Source organism: Myiozetetes cayanensis, unplaced genomic scaffold (assembly GCF_022539395.1).
Source record: "Myiozetetes cayanensis isolate MyiCay16 unplaced genomic scaffold, myiCay2020 scf5-8, whole genome shotgun sequence".
Lineage (NCBI taxonomy): Eukaryota > Metazoa > Chordata > Aves > Passeriformes > Tyrannidae > Myiozetetes > Myiozetetes cayanensis.
Genome location: NW_026087742.1, coordinates 48,458,552 through 48,472,471, shown reverse-complemented (window position 1 = coordinate 48,472,471; position 13,920 = coordinate 48,458,552). Strand labels below are relative to the sequence as shown.

Below are 13,920 nucleotides of genomic sequence, written 5' to 3'. Positions count from 1 at the left end.
TCAATATCCAGCTATGGTATGTGCTAAATTGCCATTGACTGCTGCAAGGCTTTTTTACACAAATGTTCCAATTATTTCTACTGTGATGGTAATAACAGTTGGAAGTTTCGAAAAAAAAATAATTGTGGTTTAGACAAGGTCCCAATACAATATTAAGGAAATGAGCACTTTGAGAGCAAAGAAAGATGTAGTTTAGAACAATATATTTTTGTCAAGAAACTGAAAAGGAGGGGGAAAATCAGACACCAGAAGCTGGAATGAGAAGAACAGGGGCAATATTCTGTGCTGAGACATTTCGTGTTTCAACATAGCTGCTCACTTATTCAGGGGTATTAATCACCTCAAAATGTCAAGCTCTGGTCCAGTAAAAAACCACTATATGTACACATATAAAATGTATTCCACTTTCCCAGTTGCTTGATCATTGAAGAATTGGCTGTTCCTGTGACTGGCTTTGACCAGCCCAAGATTTCATATCTGCAACATACTTTAAAGATGTCCACAGAGGATCTTACGAAAGGAAGGGAAAGTTTGTTGGCACTTGGTTTGTTTTGTCCGTTCTCCTCTGCTATCTGAGAAATGTGCAAGGGCTTTTATGGCTGCAATTCTTCAGAATTTCATCTTAAGTATCATCTTTGTTTTCTACTGTTCTGTAGAAGTGCTCAGTTTACTCAGAGGGTAACCCATCCCACAGTCCCTTGTGCCATAGTTGCCTCCCTGTCCCCTTCTTCACCATTCTCACATAATAGAACAACCTCCTACCTATCACACAGAACCTTCGCCTGGAGTTCATAAAAAGATGTGACAGCTTAGGCTGGAGTTAAGGACACAAGATTGGAGAAGTAGAGGGGTTATTAAAAAATAATCTGCAAGAGCTAGATATAACCAGAATGTGAGATGGAGAGAAAAGTCCAAGTTACAGTTGGCCAGAATATGAAATCCTGCTGTGTTAAAACCAGGAAAACAGAGGTTATTTTCCAGAAAAACTGATGATTTCTCTGATTTTGATTCTATTTGAAAAAATGGGTTTTGTCAGAAGGAGGTTTCCAGGTAAAAAATCATGGTTGCTCTAAGAAAAACTTTCATCTCATGTTTACCATTTCACCTTTGTTCCCACTTTGCATTTATAGACACAGTCTGGTCTACTTCACTGCATCCCAAATGCAAATACCCTGGTATTTCTCTGCTGTCATGGCTCATTGCAGTTCATCCTGCCTTTATGGTGCATCAAGTTGAGGCTACTTGGCTGAAGTTTGAAGGCCCTTTCCTTGCCTATCTACCATTTGCTCAATAAAAAGCTTACTTCCCACAGTCTGGCTGTATAGGATGCCAGCTTTTGTTGTCTGCTCATTAGGTTTTCAAATACACGTTTGCATGCTCTCATTAAAAGGGCCCCTCATGTTTAGAAGCTGGTCCTCTGAATATACAAAGATACCACATTAACGTCTTTGGAGACCATCTTGCTAACTTGCTTTGCTTCAGTGCCTCCAAAAACGAATTCTGGTATGCTAACACCAGTGTTACTGCACTGGCCAGTATTGTTTCATTGTTCTCTGGTACTCCACCCTTCCTACCTCCATTAGGTCTTCTCTCCACCGGTGTCTTGTTTTATGTTTAGTTTGTAATGTCTTGAGGGCAAAGATTATATTTCTGTTCCATCCAGTTTCTGGTTCCAAGCACTTTGAGAATACAGTTTGTTGTTATTCTTATTCTTATTCTTATTATTGACAATAATGTTAATAATATTAGTTTACAATAATAATAATAATAATAATAATAATAATAATAATGTAACATCCTATGAGGAGAAGAAAAGCTTAATTCCCATCCATCCACTCCATGCTCTTTTTAGCAAGGGAGAGGGAACACAGTTAGACAGCAAACACTATGTTACTGTAGTCTGTATCTGAGCATATTTAAAGCCCTTTCACAGTGAATACTGCAAGAAGTTCCATTTATTTCAGCATTAATCACTGGGAACAAAAGTGAAAGAATTTGGCCCTAACTAATGAAAGCCAGCAGTGCTCTGTTGTTGGCAAAGTGTGGAGTGATCCTTTCCCAGAGCTTCAGAAAGCTGAAATGGAGAAGGATGAACATATAGGTGCCAATCTCTTGGTAAACTGTGCAAGAGTGAAACTTCACAGTTGATCCTCATTAAAGATACTTTAAAATGGTGATAATCTGCATATGTAAATAACAAACACGGATAGAGTGCCAGGGCACATGCTAAAACATTTTGTCCTCATTCAAAATGATTCTTGTTTTTCTCAATTCAAAATATTTGTTTGTTTACTTAGAAGTCTAAGCGGATACCTACTCAAATGCTCTTGATGCTTCTCACATAATTTGAACCACAAAATTGGTATGAAATTCACTGCAGTCTGCTATTAGGAAAACAAGCAATGGAAAACCTCAAATCTTTTCTTCCCTTCCAGTGGTAACCCAGACTTACAACATCCCGCTCAGGCCATTTAGCCTGTGATAGAACACAAATTCCAGAGCTCTAGGACCCCTGAAGAGATAAAGATCATTGCCAAAGTTATAAATATTACTTGATGTATTTATATCTAGGCTGTCTGAACTACTATTTGAAGCTACAGAAGCATAGCAACACCGTTTTGAGTATAATAAACTTCAAGAAGCTTCATTACAGTCAATTCCTGAAGAATTACATTAATTATAAAATTTGGTATTGTACTGATTAGTATCAGACTGCACTGTTGATCCTGTAGATCCTGTTATTTCCTCTTTTACTCTATTACTGCTTTTTAAGAGATACAAGTGTAAGGAGCCTCTGTCCTCTAAACAGCATGCAGTAACCTAGGATGCACTCTTCCCACATTTTCCTCTGCAAGACATATCCTGTTTTGTTCTTCTAGAAGTAGACAAATATTGTGAAGCGATTAAACTAACAAAAAATCCTGGCTCTTGGTAATTAAGGACAAGAGCGTAGAAAGGAAACAAGCTGTACTTCTATCATAGTCTTTCATTAGTTTACAAATGGCAAACCAAGATGTAGTCATGTTACTCTTTACTTAGGCCTGATTCTCTTCTTACCAGGTGCATTCGAGTTTTTACAGTTATTTTATTAGAACTAGATCAGGCTGCATAATGGAATATCTAACAAATTAAAAACACACTGCTAATTAGAGTCCAGAATATTATGTAGTATCATTTAACTTGGTGTTTGGAATCACCATGGTGATTGGAAGGAACTATAAATTGCTAAATATATAATTAGAACATCACACTTTTGTGCCACAATGACATCAGAGCATGCATTTGATTAGTTTAACCTTTCCCACAACATTTTACATGCTTACAAGATTTTAAGAGAGATACTACTTTCATTTCTGCCAATATTCTGTTATCAGAGAGCAAAAACATATATAATAGTTCAGCTTCTTTCAAGGCAACTGGGAGTTTCCTCCTTTTTCTTCATCATAAACACAGGTTTCACTGCAATTACTCTGAAAAGAACCATTTTGACCAGACTAGTATCAAGCAGGAAAACTACTGTTTCTGTGGAAAATGTGCTTTCGTCTTCTTTCCCCTAGAAATATTATCCATCTTATTCTGGATGTCAGAACATTTCAAGCAAGAACACTGATCAGTTGGCTACTTACACACTTAACCAATATATGAAAAATGTGTAAGAGACCAGAACTTTACTATTTTTACCATAATTTCTAACATCCTAAAAGGAAATGAAACATCTTTGTTCTATGGATGATCCATAACACATACCCTTGTTCAAGCAGATTGTGTAGGATAGCTCCTATTGTGACTGCTACTACCAGCTGTAATACATCAAAAATACTCGTGATGGTAATTCGACTTTTAAACAGCTGACTATGATTAAAGGCATAAAGTAAGAATGGGCCAGTTGCTGCATGAGATATGTTCTCATTACTCAATAGCACTGTTCTGGGGAGAAAAGTACACTATCTGATCTTGTTTCTGGATTTAGTTTTCCACAATAAAGTACCTGAAACTAGTAAGATTTTTGTCAGTGCGTGCCACCGAGTTTGGTCTAGGCTTGTCAGTTCAGTTCTGTTGCTGATTATGAAATACAGCCATATAACTGGAGTGTATCTTAGTAACCTGTGGTGAGATAACATGGTATTAGCCATTGCTAGTGTCTCATCACTAATTAGCTGCTTTCAGTAAACCTGGAAGTCTAGGGATATCTTTTATAAGGTAACATCTTCAAAAATGGTATAGAAGGGAACATAATATCTTTTGTTGTATTGCTACATTCTGACCATCACAGCAGGTCTCTGAAAAAAGGGAGATCTATCCCCCAGACAGGCTGGGAATGGTAAGATGGTGCATCCAAGTGCTCTTCTGGCAGCAGAAGAGCACTGTTGAAGGTTGCAGTAGTGGCTAAAGCGAGCTGGTGTTTGTGAGTAGTGACACTGCAGTGTGATACGAAACCTTCAAAACTAATTTAATTATTTCACCTCTAGACTGTGTGTCACTGATCATCTTTATAGGCCAGCTGAATACAATATCAGAAATTAATTTCCCATCTCTACCTGGTTCCTAGCTGATAAAAGCCAGTAGCAGAAAACAGGCATGGTAGGTCTTATGCACTGGTAATGGCTGTGTTGGTAAGAGATTAAATAAAGAGAGGCCGAGGTCAGAGGCAGATTTACTGGGCAGAGGAGCTGATTGTAGGAACCGTAATCCTCTCTTCGCCCATTTACATCAGCAGGTGTTCGCTCTGGGTCATGGGATGTGGGAGTATTTACATAATGGTACTGTCCCCCTTCCAGATCTTGTATGTATCCATCCCTGGAAGATATTACTTTTCTCAGGTCTAGTCATTTGGAGGATGCTGTAGCTGAAATTGCAGGAGGAGGAGTGACATACAATATCATCACGAGTTTGGGCAAGCACATCGTCTCCACTATATCAGCTAAAGTACAGTAGTTCGAAATTAACCTTTCTAGATCAACCTTTTAAGAACAGGGACAATGGAAAACAAATTCATATCACAGAGTAAGCAGAAGATGTTATTAAAATTAAGTGGGAATATGGAATACATCTGTTTGTTTGCTTTTAGCTTCTATGGGTATTGCTGACATTGCAGTAACGGTTTTAATTTAAACAAGATGGGGATATTGATAAGGTTTAACATGACAGCTGTTTCAGTGTAGGGTACTCGCTAGAACTTCAGCCTCTTCTTTGCACATCAGTAATGCTCTGCCGAAAGAGAACGCAGTGAGTAATTGTTTGTGACTAAATGAAATTAAGCCCCTGTTGTCCTTCTCAGCTATCAGGGTCTCTGCTGCTAGTCGTGCTGGGAAACAACGAGGATAGAGAAGGGGCCACTTTTACAACAGTATTTTCTAGATCACAGAAGAAGCAGAGACACAACGTGATTTCCTAAATGGGATAAAGACCCTGCTGTTGCTTTCTGGATAGTCTAGGGATGGAGGAATCAGGATTCCTTTCAGGCTGTAAATGCGTGCAAAAAGTGGCTGCCAGGGTTTTGCTTTGAAACCTCTTAGGAGTGTAAGATCTTGTTAAAGGAGGTGATGTGGGGGGGGGTGGAAGGGTTGATACAGGCGGAGAGAGGTGGGGGTAAGTGTGTGGAATGCAAAGGAAGTGGGAAAGAAACGGGAGAGGCTGTGTTGTGATGACTGTGTCTTGGTCTTCGGAGGAGAGTTGATAAGCAGAGGCCTCTGAAAAAAACCAATTTTCTTTCCACTAAAGTCGCAGCATGGGTGAAGCACGTATTATAGCCTCCCGCGAAAAAGGCAGCCCGTTGCCAGTCGGGTTTTCTGTCACCTCGTCGCGGGTGACCTCTCCCTGGAGCAGCGGGCACCGGCCCTTCGCCGAGCGTCGAGGCTGGTGTGGGAGCGGGCAGCGTCCCGTCGCTGTCCAGGGAGCACGGAGGCGGCAATGGGAGGCGGCGGGGCGCTGACAGCAGGGCAGCCGTGGGGGCTTGGCGGACAGTTCCCAAATAAGGCCCACGGGCACAAGCGGGGTCACGGAATTTAGGCGCGGGGTGGCGAGCCGTGCGGTGTCCCGGACCGTCGGTGGTGCCTGAGCCCGAGGGGCGCGGGATCCCGGTCAGGGCAGGAGCGGGGCCGGACCCCGGGGCATCTTCCCCGCCCCGCAGGGGCCGCGGCGCGGGGGAGGGAGGAGAGGAGGGAGCAGGGCGGCGAGGGGTCGGGCGCGGGACGAGCCGCTAGGGAAGGCTGGCTGCGACAGCGCTGCCCCGGGGGCCGGGGCGGGCGGCGCTCAGGTGAAGGGGCCGCCCGCCCGGGGCTGCGGTGACGCGGCTGCGGCGCGGCGGGGCTGCCCCGCGGCCCCGTGTGGCCGCCGCCGCCCGTGCCCGGCGAGGAGAGCGGCCGGCGGCGCTGAGCGGGGCTGCCCGGGGCGGCATGCGGAGCCGCCGAGGATGAGCAGCCAGCGCCGCCCGGCCAAGGCGCAGCTCCGGAGGTCGCTGAGCGAGCAGCTGCGGGACTCCACCGCCAAAGCCTGGGACTTGCTGTGGAGGAATGTCCGGGAGCGGCGGCTCGCAGGTGAGTCCCGCCGCGCCGCGGCTGCCGCTACCTGCCCGCAGCCGCCCGAGGGGACACCTCGGGGGACGCCCCGGTCCCAGTGGCGCGGGGGGCTCCCTGTCCGAGGGCACGCCTGGTGGGCACCAGCGCCGCTGCCGCCGCCGGAGCGCGGAGACCCCGAGGCTTTAGCCAGGGCGGGACGGGAGCTCCCGGCACCGCCGCGGCTGCCTGCACGGACGCTGTCGGCAGCGACCGGGCTGGTCGGGCTGCGGGCAGGGGCCGGGCTGCGGGCAGGTCGGGCATCCCAGCCCCGTGCAGGCAGCACCTGCCCGAGTGCGAGCGGGCAGGGCGGGGATGGAGACACAAGCAGCCAGGCTCGGGGCGAAACCCACGTCGTCCCACGTCGGAGGCACCTTTTGAGCATCTCCGAAATCAAAGGGCTGACGTTGTCTCTGAGAAGCATGCTCATCTGCTTCTCTGATCTGTTTTCTAAGTCACTTGGAAGTCTAGGTTGGTTCTTCCTAGGATTTGCACGTGAGGAGTACCACAACTCTCAAAGAAAAATGGTCTGTTTCATTTCAGGCACTTTTATAGCTTTAGGGCACCTAACTACTCTGGAACATCGGCCTCCTGCAGTCTTATTATCCCCAGGTGTGGACCGGGACACAGAGCAGGGCAGGTGCTCCAGTAGGTGAGGCCACATTTAGAGCAATGCTATTGCAGCAGCACAGTCGCTTTATGCACACAAACATACGGCTAATTTGTATTTGTAAAATACTTTGTGAATACGAGAAGATCTAGAGGGTGCATGGCAAGTGCAAGGTAGAGTTATTATACTGGAAAACAATACATCAAGATTTATGAGCAGAATCTTGTATAATGAAGTCTAATTTGTGAAGATGGATTCCTCTGCCACATCCTACAGCATTGTTAGGAGTTTGGTGACCTTGTCTAGGGCACTGTGACCTGGTATTGTGTAATGCAGAGGGAAATGATATAGGTCTTCCGACTGTGTCTACAGCACATTAGTTCCTATGTATTAAAGTAACAGATAAAAATTGTGTGGTAATTTTTTGAAAAATGCATCTAAACTGGGTAGCTTCAATAATGAATTACTAAACTGGCTAATTTTGTCATATTATGGTTACTCAAAATACTAAATTGTCTTTACATTTAATGCACTTATTCCTATATTGATAGCAGATGCCAGCAGACATTCAGCAAGGATATTGTTGGCTTTTTTTTTTTTTTTTTTTCCGGTCAAAGACAACTATTGCTTGATTGAGCAAAGGACCTGGGCAGGCTGCCATGAAACTGTAGCCAACTTCTTAAAGCAACTGGGTATTAAAATTGATGGAGTCAAAACTTTTTATTTAATTTGGATAGAATACTGATGTCCTGGGCTTATGCACTGCCATAATTTAAGTGCTATTCATAATATGATGGTGAGACACTGATACACATGCCCTTTAATTAAATTAATTATCTGATGACATAACAAGATGTGTACAAATATAAATATCATCTGTTGATTCCAGATATGTTCTGATGCTTTTCTGTCTCTGACATTTTTGTCCTTGTTTTTATATTTATTTGTCCCTTTGTTCCACGTAGCTGCAGTGTATATTCCTAGGCCTCTTCCAGCTTTTGTTAATGAGAAGGCAGGGAATTTAAGCTGATCTAAATGTGTCATTCTTTGCTGGTTGCCTGATGAGCGTCTTCTGCATCGCCGTAGATCCGATCCCAGTCAGGCAGATAGTTGTACAAGTTCCCTCCTTTTCCTCTAAGCTGATATTGCAGTTCAGCCCTGACTGATAGTGTAACTGGTAACTAGTGTTAAAGAGCAATGACCAAAACAAAATGCAGTTTTAACCATCCTGTCCATCAAGCCAAATAAAGACTTGTGATTAAGTCATTGCTGTGATGACAGCTTTGCAGGCACTTATATAGTTATTTTTTTGGTCTGCTTTGCTTTTTTGTTTGTTAAGGATCTAGACACCAGTTGTCCAACATGTACCTGTAAAGAAAGTAAGCACATGACAGCTTAATTCACAAAAATTATATAATTGTTGAGGTTGGATGAGATGCTGGGAACTCTCCAGTCTAGTCTCCAGCTCAGAGCAGGATCAGCACTGGGAACAGGGCAGGTTGCTCTGGGCTTTCCCCAGTGCTCCTTGGGAAGAGTTTCTGCCCTGATGTCCATGTGTTGGAACAGAGGGTAGCAGTACACTGTTGGGCAGCGGGTGTGTGAGCTAGAGAAAGGAGCTGAACCTTGGCTAGAGCAAGGAGAGCTGAACTTTGGCTCAGCTGTTCTCAAAGAGGCAGACAGCATGACTGGGTTGCTGTGGAAAGTAGGCTGTGCATAAAAAGACTGCTACAGTGTGCTCCTTCCCTTTCTCCCTCCTGCTTACAACAGAGGTGATGAGCAGCCTGGCTCTTGGCGACAGGGTTGCTCTGTACTGTCTCTTTTTCAGGACAGATCTATGGTGCCCAGCAGCTCTTAGTCACTCTTTTGGATTCACTGACTGGGATTTGTTTTTAAACAATGAGTGTACCCTCTACAGTGCCAAAAATGACACCCTTAGGGTTTTTTGTGCTTTTCATAATTTTTGCAGAGGTATTTTACACTTTCTGTGTTTTCACTATGCTTATGGTTTTAATTGGAATTCACAAACTGAATGGGAAATGTACCAGAATTTTAACGCCCTGTAAGGACCCATTTGTCTGAAAAGTTGTGTAAAATACTGTTTGTTTAATGTAATACTGAACTACTATGTCATTATTGAAAACCAGTGTTTGAGGAATTTAACTTGGGTATTTAACAGAGTCTCCAGAAGCGATGACCTAAGCTGATTCTTAGATCACAGCTCAAATCATGATTACCCCTTACAGTAAAATGCAACAAGTTGTTGTTACATTTGTTCTATGTAGGGGAAAAGTGCCACCCTCTATCTGGCATTCTTTCAGTTATTATATACTACAATAAAATAAAAATTTAGTCTTGAAATTTGGTATTTTGAAGTCAGGAAACACCAGAGGTAAGGATGCCTGTTGCTGAATTGTGCAGCCTCCTCACAGGGTATGATTGTTAAGATTCACAGGACTGGCATGATCACCTCATCCTTTTTTTTGCACAGAATCTTTCAGCCTCATTCACTGTCCAAAGTAATGATCCCCATTGCTGAATCTGTTAACCTAGAGCCTGCTGTACTGCAGCTTTCTCAAATCCTGGACTGAGCACAGAATTACAAATTCCTTTAAGTGTTCATGAGCATGGTGCTTAGGAGCAGGGCATATCATTAATGTTTTAGTTGTATTCCTAGAATCTGTATGGTTATATTGTTCCCATTTTACAGATAGAACCAGAGACACAACGAGACTGAACTCAGGAATCAAGTCTTGAGAGTTAGAATTTGAATTTTCGACTTCAATATTCGAATTGTGGCTCTCAGTGGTTCCTGTTGCACAACATTTGTGCAAATTGGCATTTGGGCTCCAAGTGTCCTGCACCCAGAGAAAGAATAACTTGCATTTTTTTCAAAGTGACTTGGTGGAAAACAGAAAAGAATGGAACCAAAGGGCATAGTTTACTTGGCATAGTCTCAGAAACCTGGTTTTTTTCCTATATGCTGTCTCCCACCCTGCAGGAGTCCTGCAGCTGCTGGCCTAGCTGGGTATTTGGTGCTGATACATGACTAGAGCATTATCTATCATCAGATGGGATCCTTGGATACTGCATGTGAGGATGAAGTTAAGACTTTGTCCTAGTGCCTAGTGGGAAGAGGGTTGAGTTAGAATTAAGCGGGTGACTTCAACTCTGAGACTTACTGAAGTTTGAAACTTCATGACCCTAACATTCTTCTAATAATGGAAAGCTTTGTCTCTAATTTCCTCAGTTTAGCTTTTAGCTGCGGTTTAGCAATCTACACAGATTGCTGCCAGGATTTCTGCTCTGAAAGGCTGCCTTCACTGTGTCTATGGCACAGATACACCCTCAATCTTTTTGCCAAATCTTTTCTCGCCTAAGCTTCATGTCCCACAATACTTTGTATATTCCGTGTTCTTGAAGAGATTAAACCCCTACCTGATTTCCTCTAGCTCTTGTGGTACAATTCCTTTTATCTCTTCATTGACATCCTCTACTGCCTACTGCAACAGCAGTACCAGACAGGATACCCTTAAGCACTGTCCCAACTCCTACTTAGCTGCAGAGCTCTTCAGAAGCAACTGCTTGTGGTAGTGTTGGGGAAGGATTTCGGATGCTCCCACTCTTTTCCTGGCTTGGCCGTGCTCTGAGTAAGTGCACCTTGGGATCAAGTTTTCCACTGAGTCTCCACTGAGTGGTTTGCTCAGATTGATATCTCAAAATATTTTAATTTGTCCAAGTTTGGACAGATTTTTCAGGTGCGCTAGAGTGACTCTTGAACCTTCACTGTGAGGTTACAGGTTTTTATTCCAAAGGATGAAGCACTAGTGTCTCAAATCAAGAAGCATGAAAATGTACAGTGGGACAACATAAGATTGACCAATTTTTTTCTTAGAAATGGATTACCTGAAGCTTCAAAAATTGAAATGGGAGCATGAGGCAGGCTCGTGAGTAAAAGAAAATTTTAGTCTAAAGAAGCCAAAATTAAGTTGTTAAATGGAAAGTTTTAGAAGACCTACTCTAGGGTATCCTTAACTGTTCAGGAGGACCTTCTACATTAATTGGCAGCTACAAGTATCTCTTCAAATATGACTGAAATGCATTTATGTCAGAAATGAAACTGAACATTATTTGAAGTAGGGTAGAAAATGGAGACTAATTTGTCCAGCAGGAACTAACTGCCACATTCAGCATGCAGCAAAGATGTCAGGGCAATGCACTTGCTCCTCTTGAAAGTAATTTGTTGTTGGTTTGTGGTTTATTGTGGTTTTGTTGGGTGCAAATGAACAACCCTGAGTTTGTAATTGCACCTCTGGCAGCATGGTGCTCCCTGGCACCAGCTGATCTGTTGATCCTGACGAATACAGAAGTGAAAAGTGGGTCTTAAAAAGCTAGTGATCACAACCAGAACTGTATGAATTTTAGTCCAGTTTTCTGTCATGCCTGTATGGAGGCAAAAGCAGTTATATTTCTGGAGCCTAATTACAGAATTATAAAATCTATAGGCTGCTCATAGTTTTTAGTTTTCATTTAAAATGGAACATTTTTAAGAAATTGCTTTTGAAGTTTGTACTCTGAAAAGCTGAAGTCTATTTTGATGTGAGATCACTGTTAGGAGAGCCAAAAGAAACATATGTGCCAGGCTCCCAGGTCCTCTGAGAACCCCTGTGCAAAGGCAGGTGTCCTCCTATAGGGTCAACTTCAAGTCTGCTGCATCTTGGTATTATTATATTACTGAAATTTATTCTTAATTAAGACCTTTGTGTACAAGCAAATCTGTCAGGTTAATCTACTTAAAACCATTCATGATAAGGAGTGAATTTTTTTATAAAATAATGTTGCCAGGTCAGTTTTCATTAAAGCCTGTGGGACAAGTACATGTGAAAAATGTGGGGTTTGTTGTGGCCAGTTTGGTGGGCATATTTTTATGTTCTATTTTAAAATCATGCATGTGTATTTCTAGAAAACAGAGTTGTTGCAGTCTGTGTCCCCACCAGTGCACTGGAGAATACAAGATGCTGATTCTCATGTGTGTTGATAAGATGTATATGTGTAAATTCCCCCTTAACCCAGCTCCATCAATGGGAAAAGACCATCCTTTGTCAGGGAGAAAAGTTATGAAAGGCGTTCTTTATTCGTGACAGAGTGCTTTGGGGAAGAAAGAAAGTGACTTATGAGTGATTTGTTTGGTCAGGCATGCCAGGAAATTTTCTGCCCTTGTATCAGTCCTAAAGAAAATTAGTAGCCAAAAATATAGTCATTGATCTAATAAATTATATTGATCATGCTGTATATTCTGTATTATTCTTAGGAGGCTTTTTAGAATAATTTACTTAAAGTATACATAGGCTTTTCTTTGCACATAAGTTATATCAGTATCCTGTAAGTTCTATCTCCTTCCCTAGGCACTCCTTGAAGGCCAGTGGTTTGAATCTGAAAAGGGAGCAATGGTGGCAAAATACCACCATTGTTAGTTCTGCTCCTGCCAGGTTCTCATGACCTCAGCAACAAGAAGTTAATTCCAGAAATACAATTACAAAAATACCAATATGCTTGACCTGCCAAGTATTTCTGTATCAGCATGAGACTGCGAAGGGGGGTGATGGAGTACTCCCCACTGTCTCAAAGTACAGAGAAAGATGTAATTTTTTCATACTCATTCCCGTGGCTCTGCTGCCATTTGCAGTGTAGGATTTGGAGTTAGAGTGGAGGAGTAGCAAAGGTTCCTAGGGTGACAACAACATTTATCTTCTGGTTTTACATTTAATACATAAATTTTGTATTTGAACATGTACTACTTCCATCAGAGAGAGCTACATCTGAGATTATTTTCCTAAAAGAAATTCAATTTTGAATAATTAATTTCCTGACAGTATGAATACAAATCTCTGCCGATAAAATGGGGAATCAGTGCTTGCAATAGAACTAGATACCACTTGAATCAGTCAGTTTCCATTTGATAGCTATTTATAAAAGATTCTTGATAGGTCTCCATTTTTCTGCAGGCCATATACATGGTCTCAGTTCATTCCACCTGTAGATGTTTCTATGTGACTAGAAGAAGGCTGATACCTTGTCAGTTTGCTACACTGTGCCTTTATGGAGTATTCTCACAGGCATTGTAATTATTGCTGATATTTGCAGACCATAAAAATGAAAAAAAATCATAGTACTATTTTTCCAGAAGCAATATTTACAATACAATTTTGTATAAGTTCCTGTACATTTAGATAGAGGGTTTATTGGTACTCATATTTTTCAAAGATGTATAGGAGCTCATATAGATTGACACAAATACTTAATGTATTTGTTTGACATTAAACAGTGATGATGTTTTTCCATCCCAAGATTGCTTCTTAATATCAGTCATGGCATATTAAACAATGTATCTTCTCCGTTATTTCCTATTAGATGTTTCTAGGTTTATTCATATGACTGTAATCATATAGGCCACTTGCATATCCACATACAAATGACTTTATTTATAATTATAACTATGCCAGAACATTTATATAGAACATTTATATCCACAGTAAACTTTTAGCTACTTAGTGAACATCAATACAGTCCATTGATGTCCGGCCAGCAAATTCCTAAAGATGTGACATTTCTGGACTCAGGAAGGCCCTGGAGACTGGACTCCCATTCTTCTGCTTTCCCAGCTACAGTAGGATGTGGTGCTTAGTTTCAGGAATCAGTGAAGTCTCAATTCTGAATTTTGTGGTGCTGCTTTTTGTTTGAATGAAATAAACCCTTCAA

General features: G+C 42.2%; 1 protein-coding gene across 2 annotated transcripts in view; it reads left to right on the top strand.

The window, feature by feature from the left end:
• Window positions 1-13,920, top strand: part of STARD13 (StAR related lipid transfer domain containing 13) — a 286,747-nt gene that overhangs the window by 138,416 nt on the left and 134,411 nt on the right. The window contains exon 1 of one of the 2 annotated variants that reach the window (XM_050332442.1): window positions 6,382-6,536. The exons of the other annotated variant lie outside the window; for it this stretch is intronic. Within the exon in view, the coding sequence (XP_050188399.1) occupies window positions 6,413-6,536 (124 nt within the window). The 5' untranslated portion in view covers window positions 6,382-6,412. Of the gene's footprint in view, window positions 1-6,381; window positions 6,537-13,920 lie in introns of those variants that run through there. 2 annotated transcript variants of the gene reach the window in all.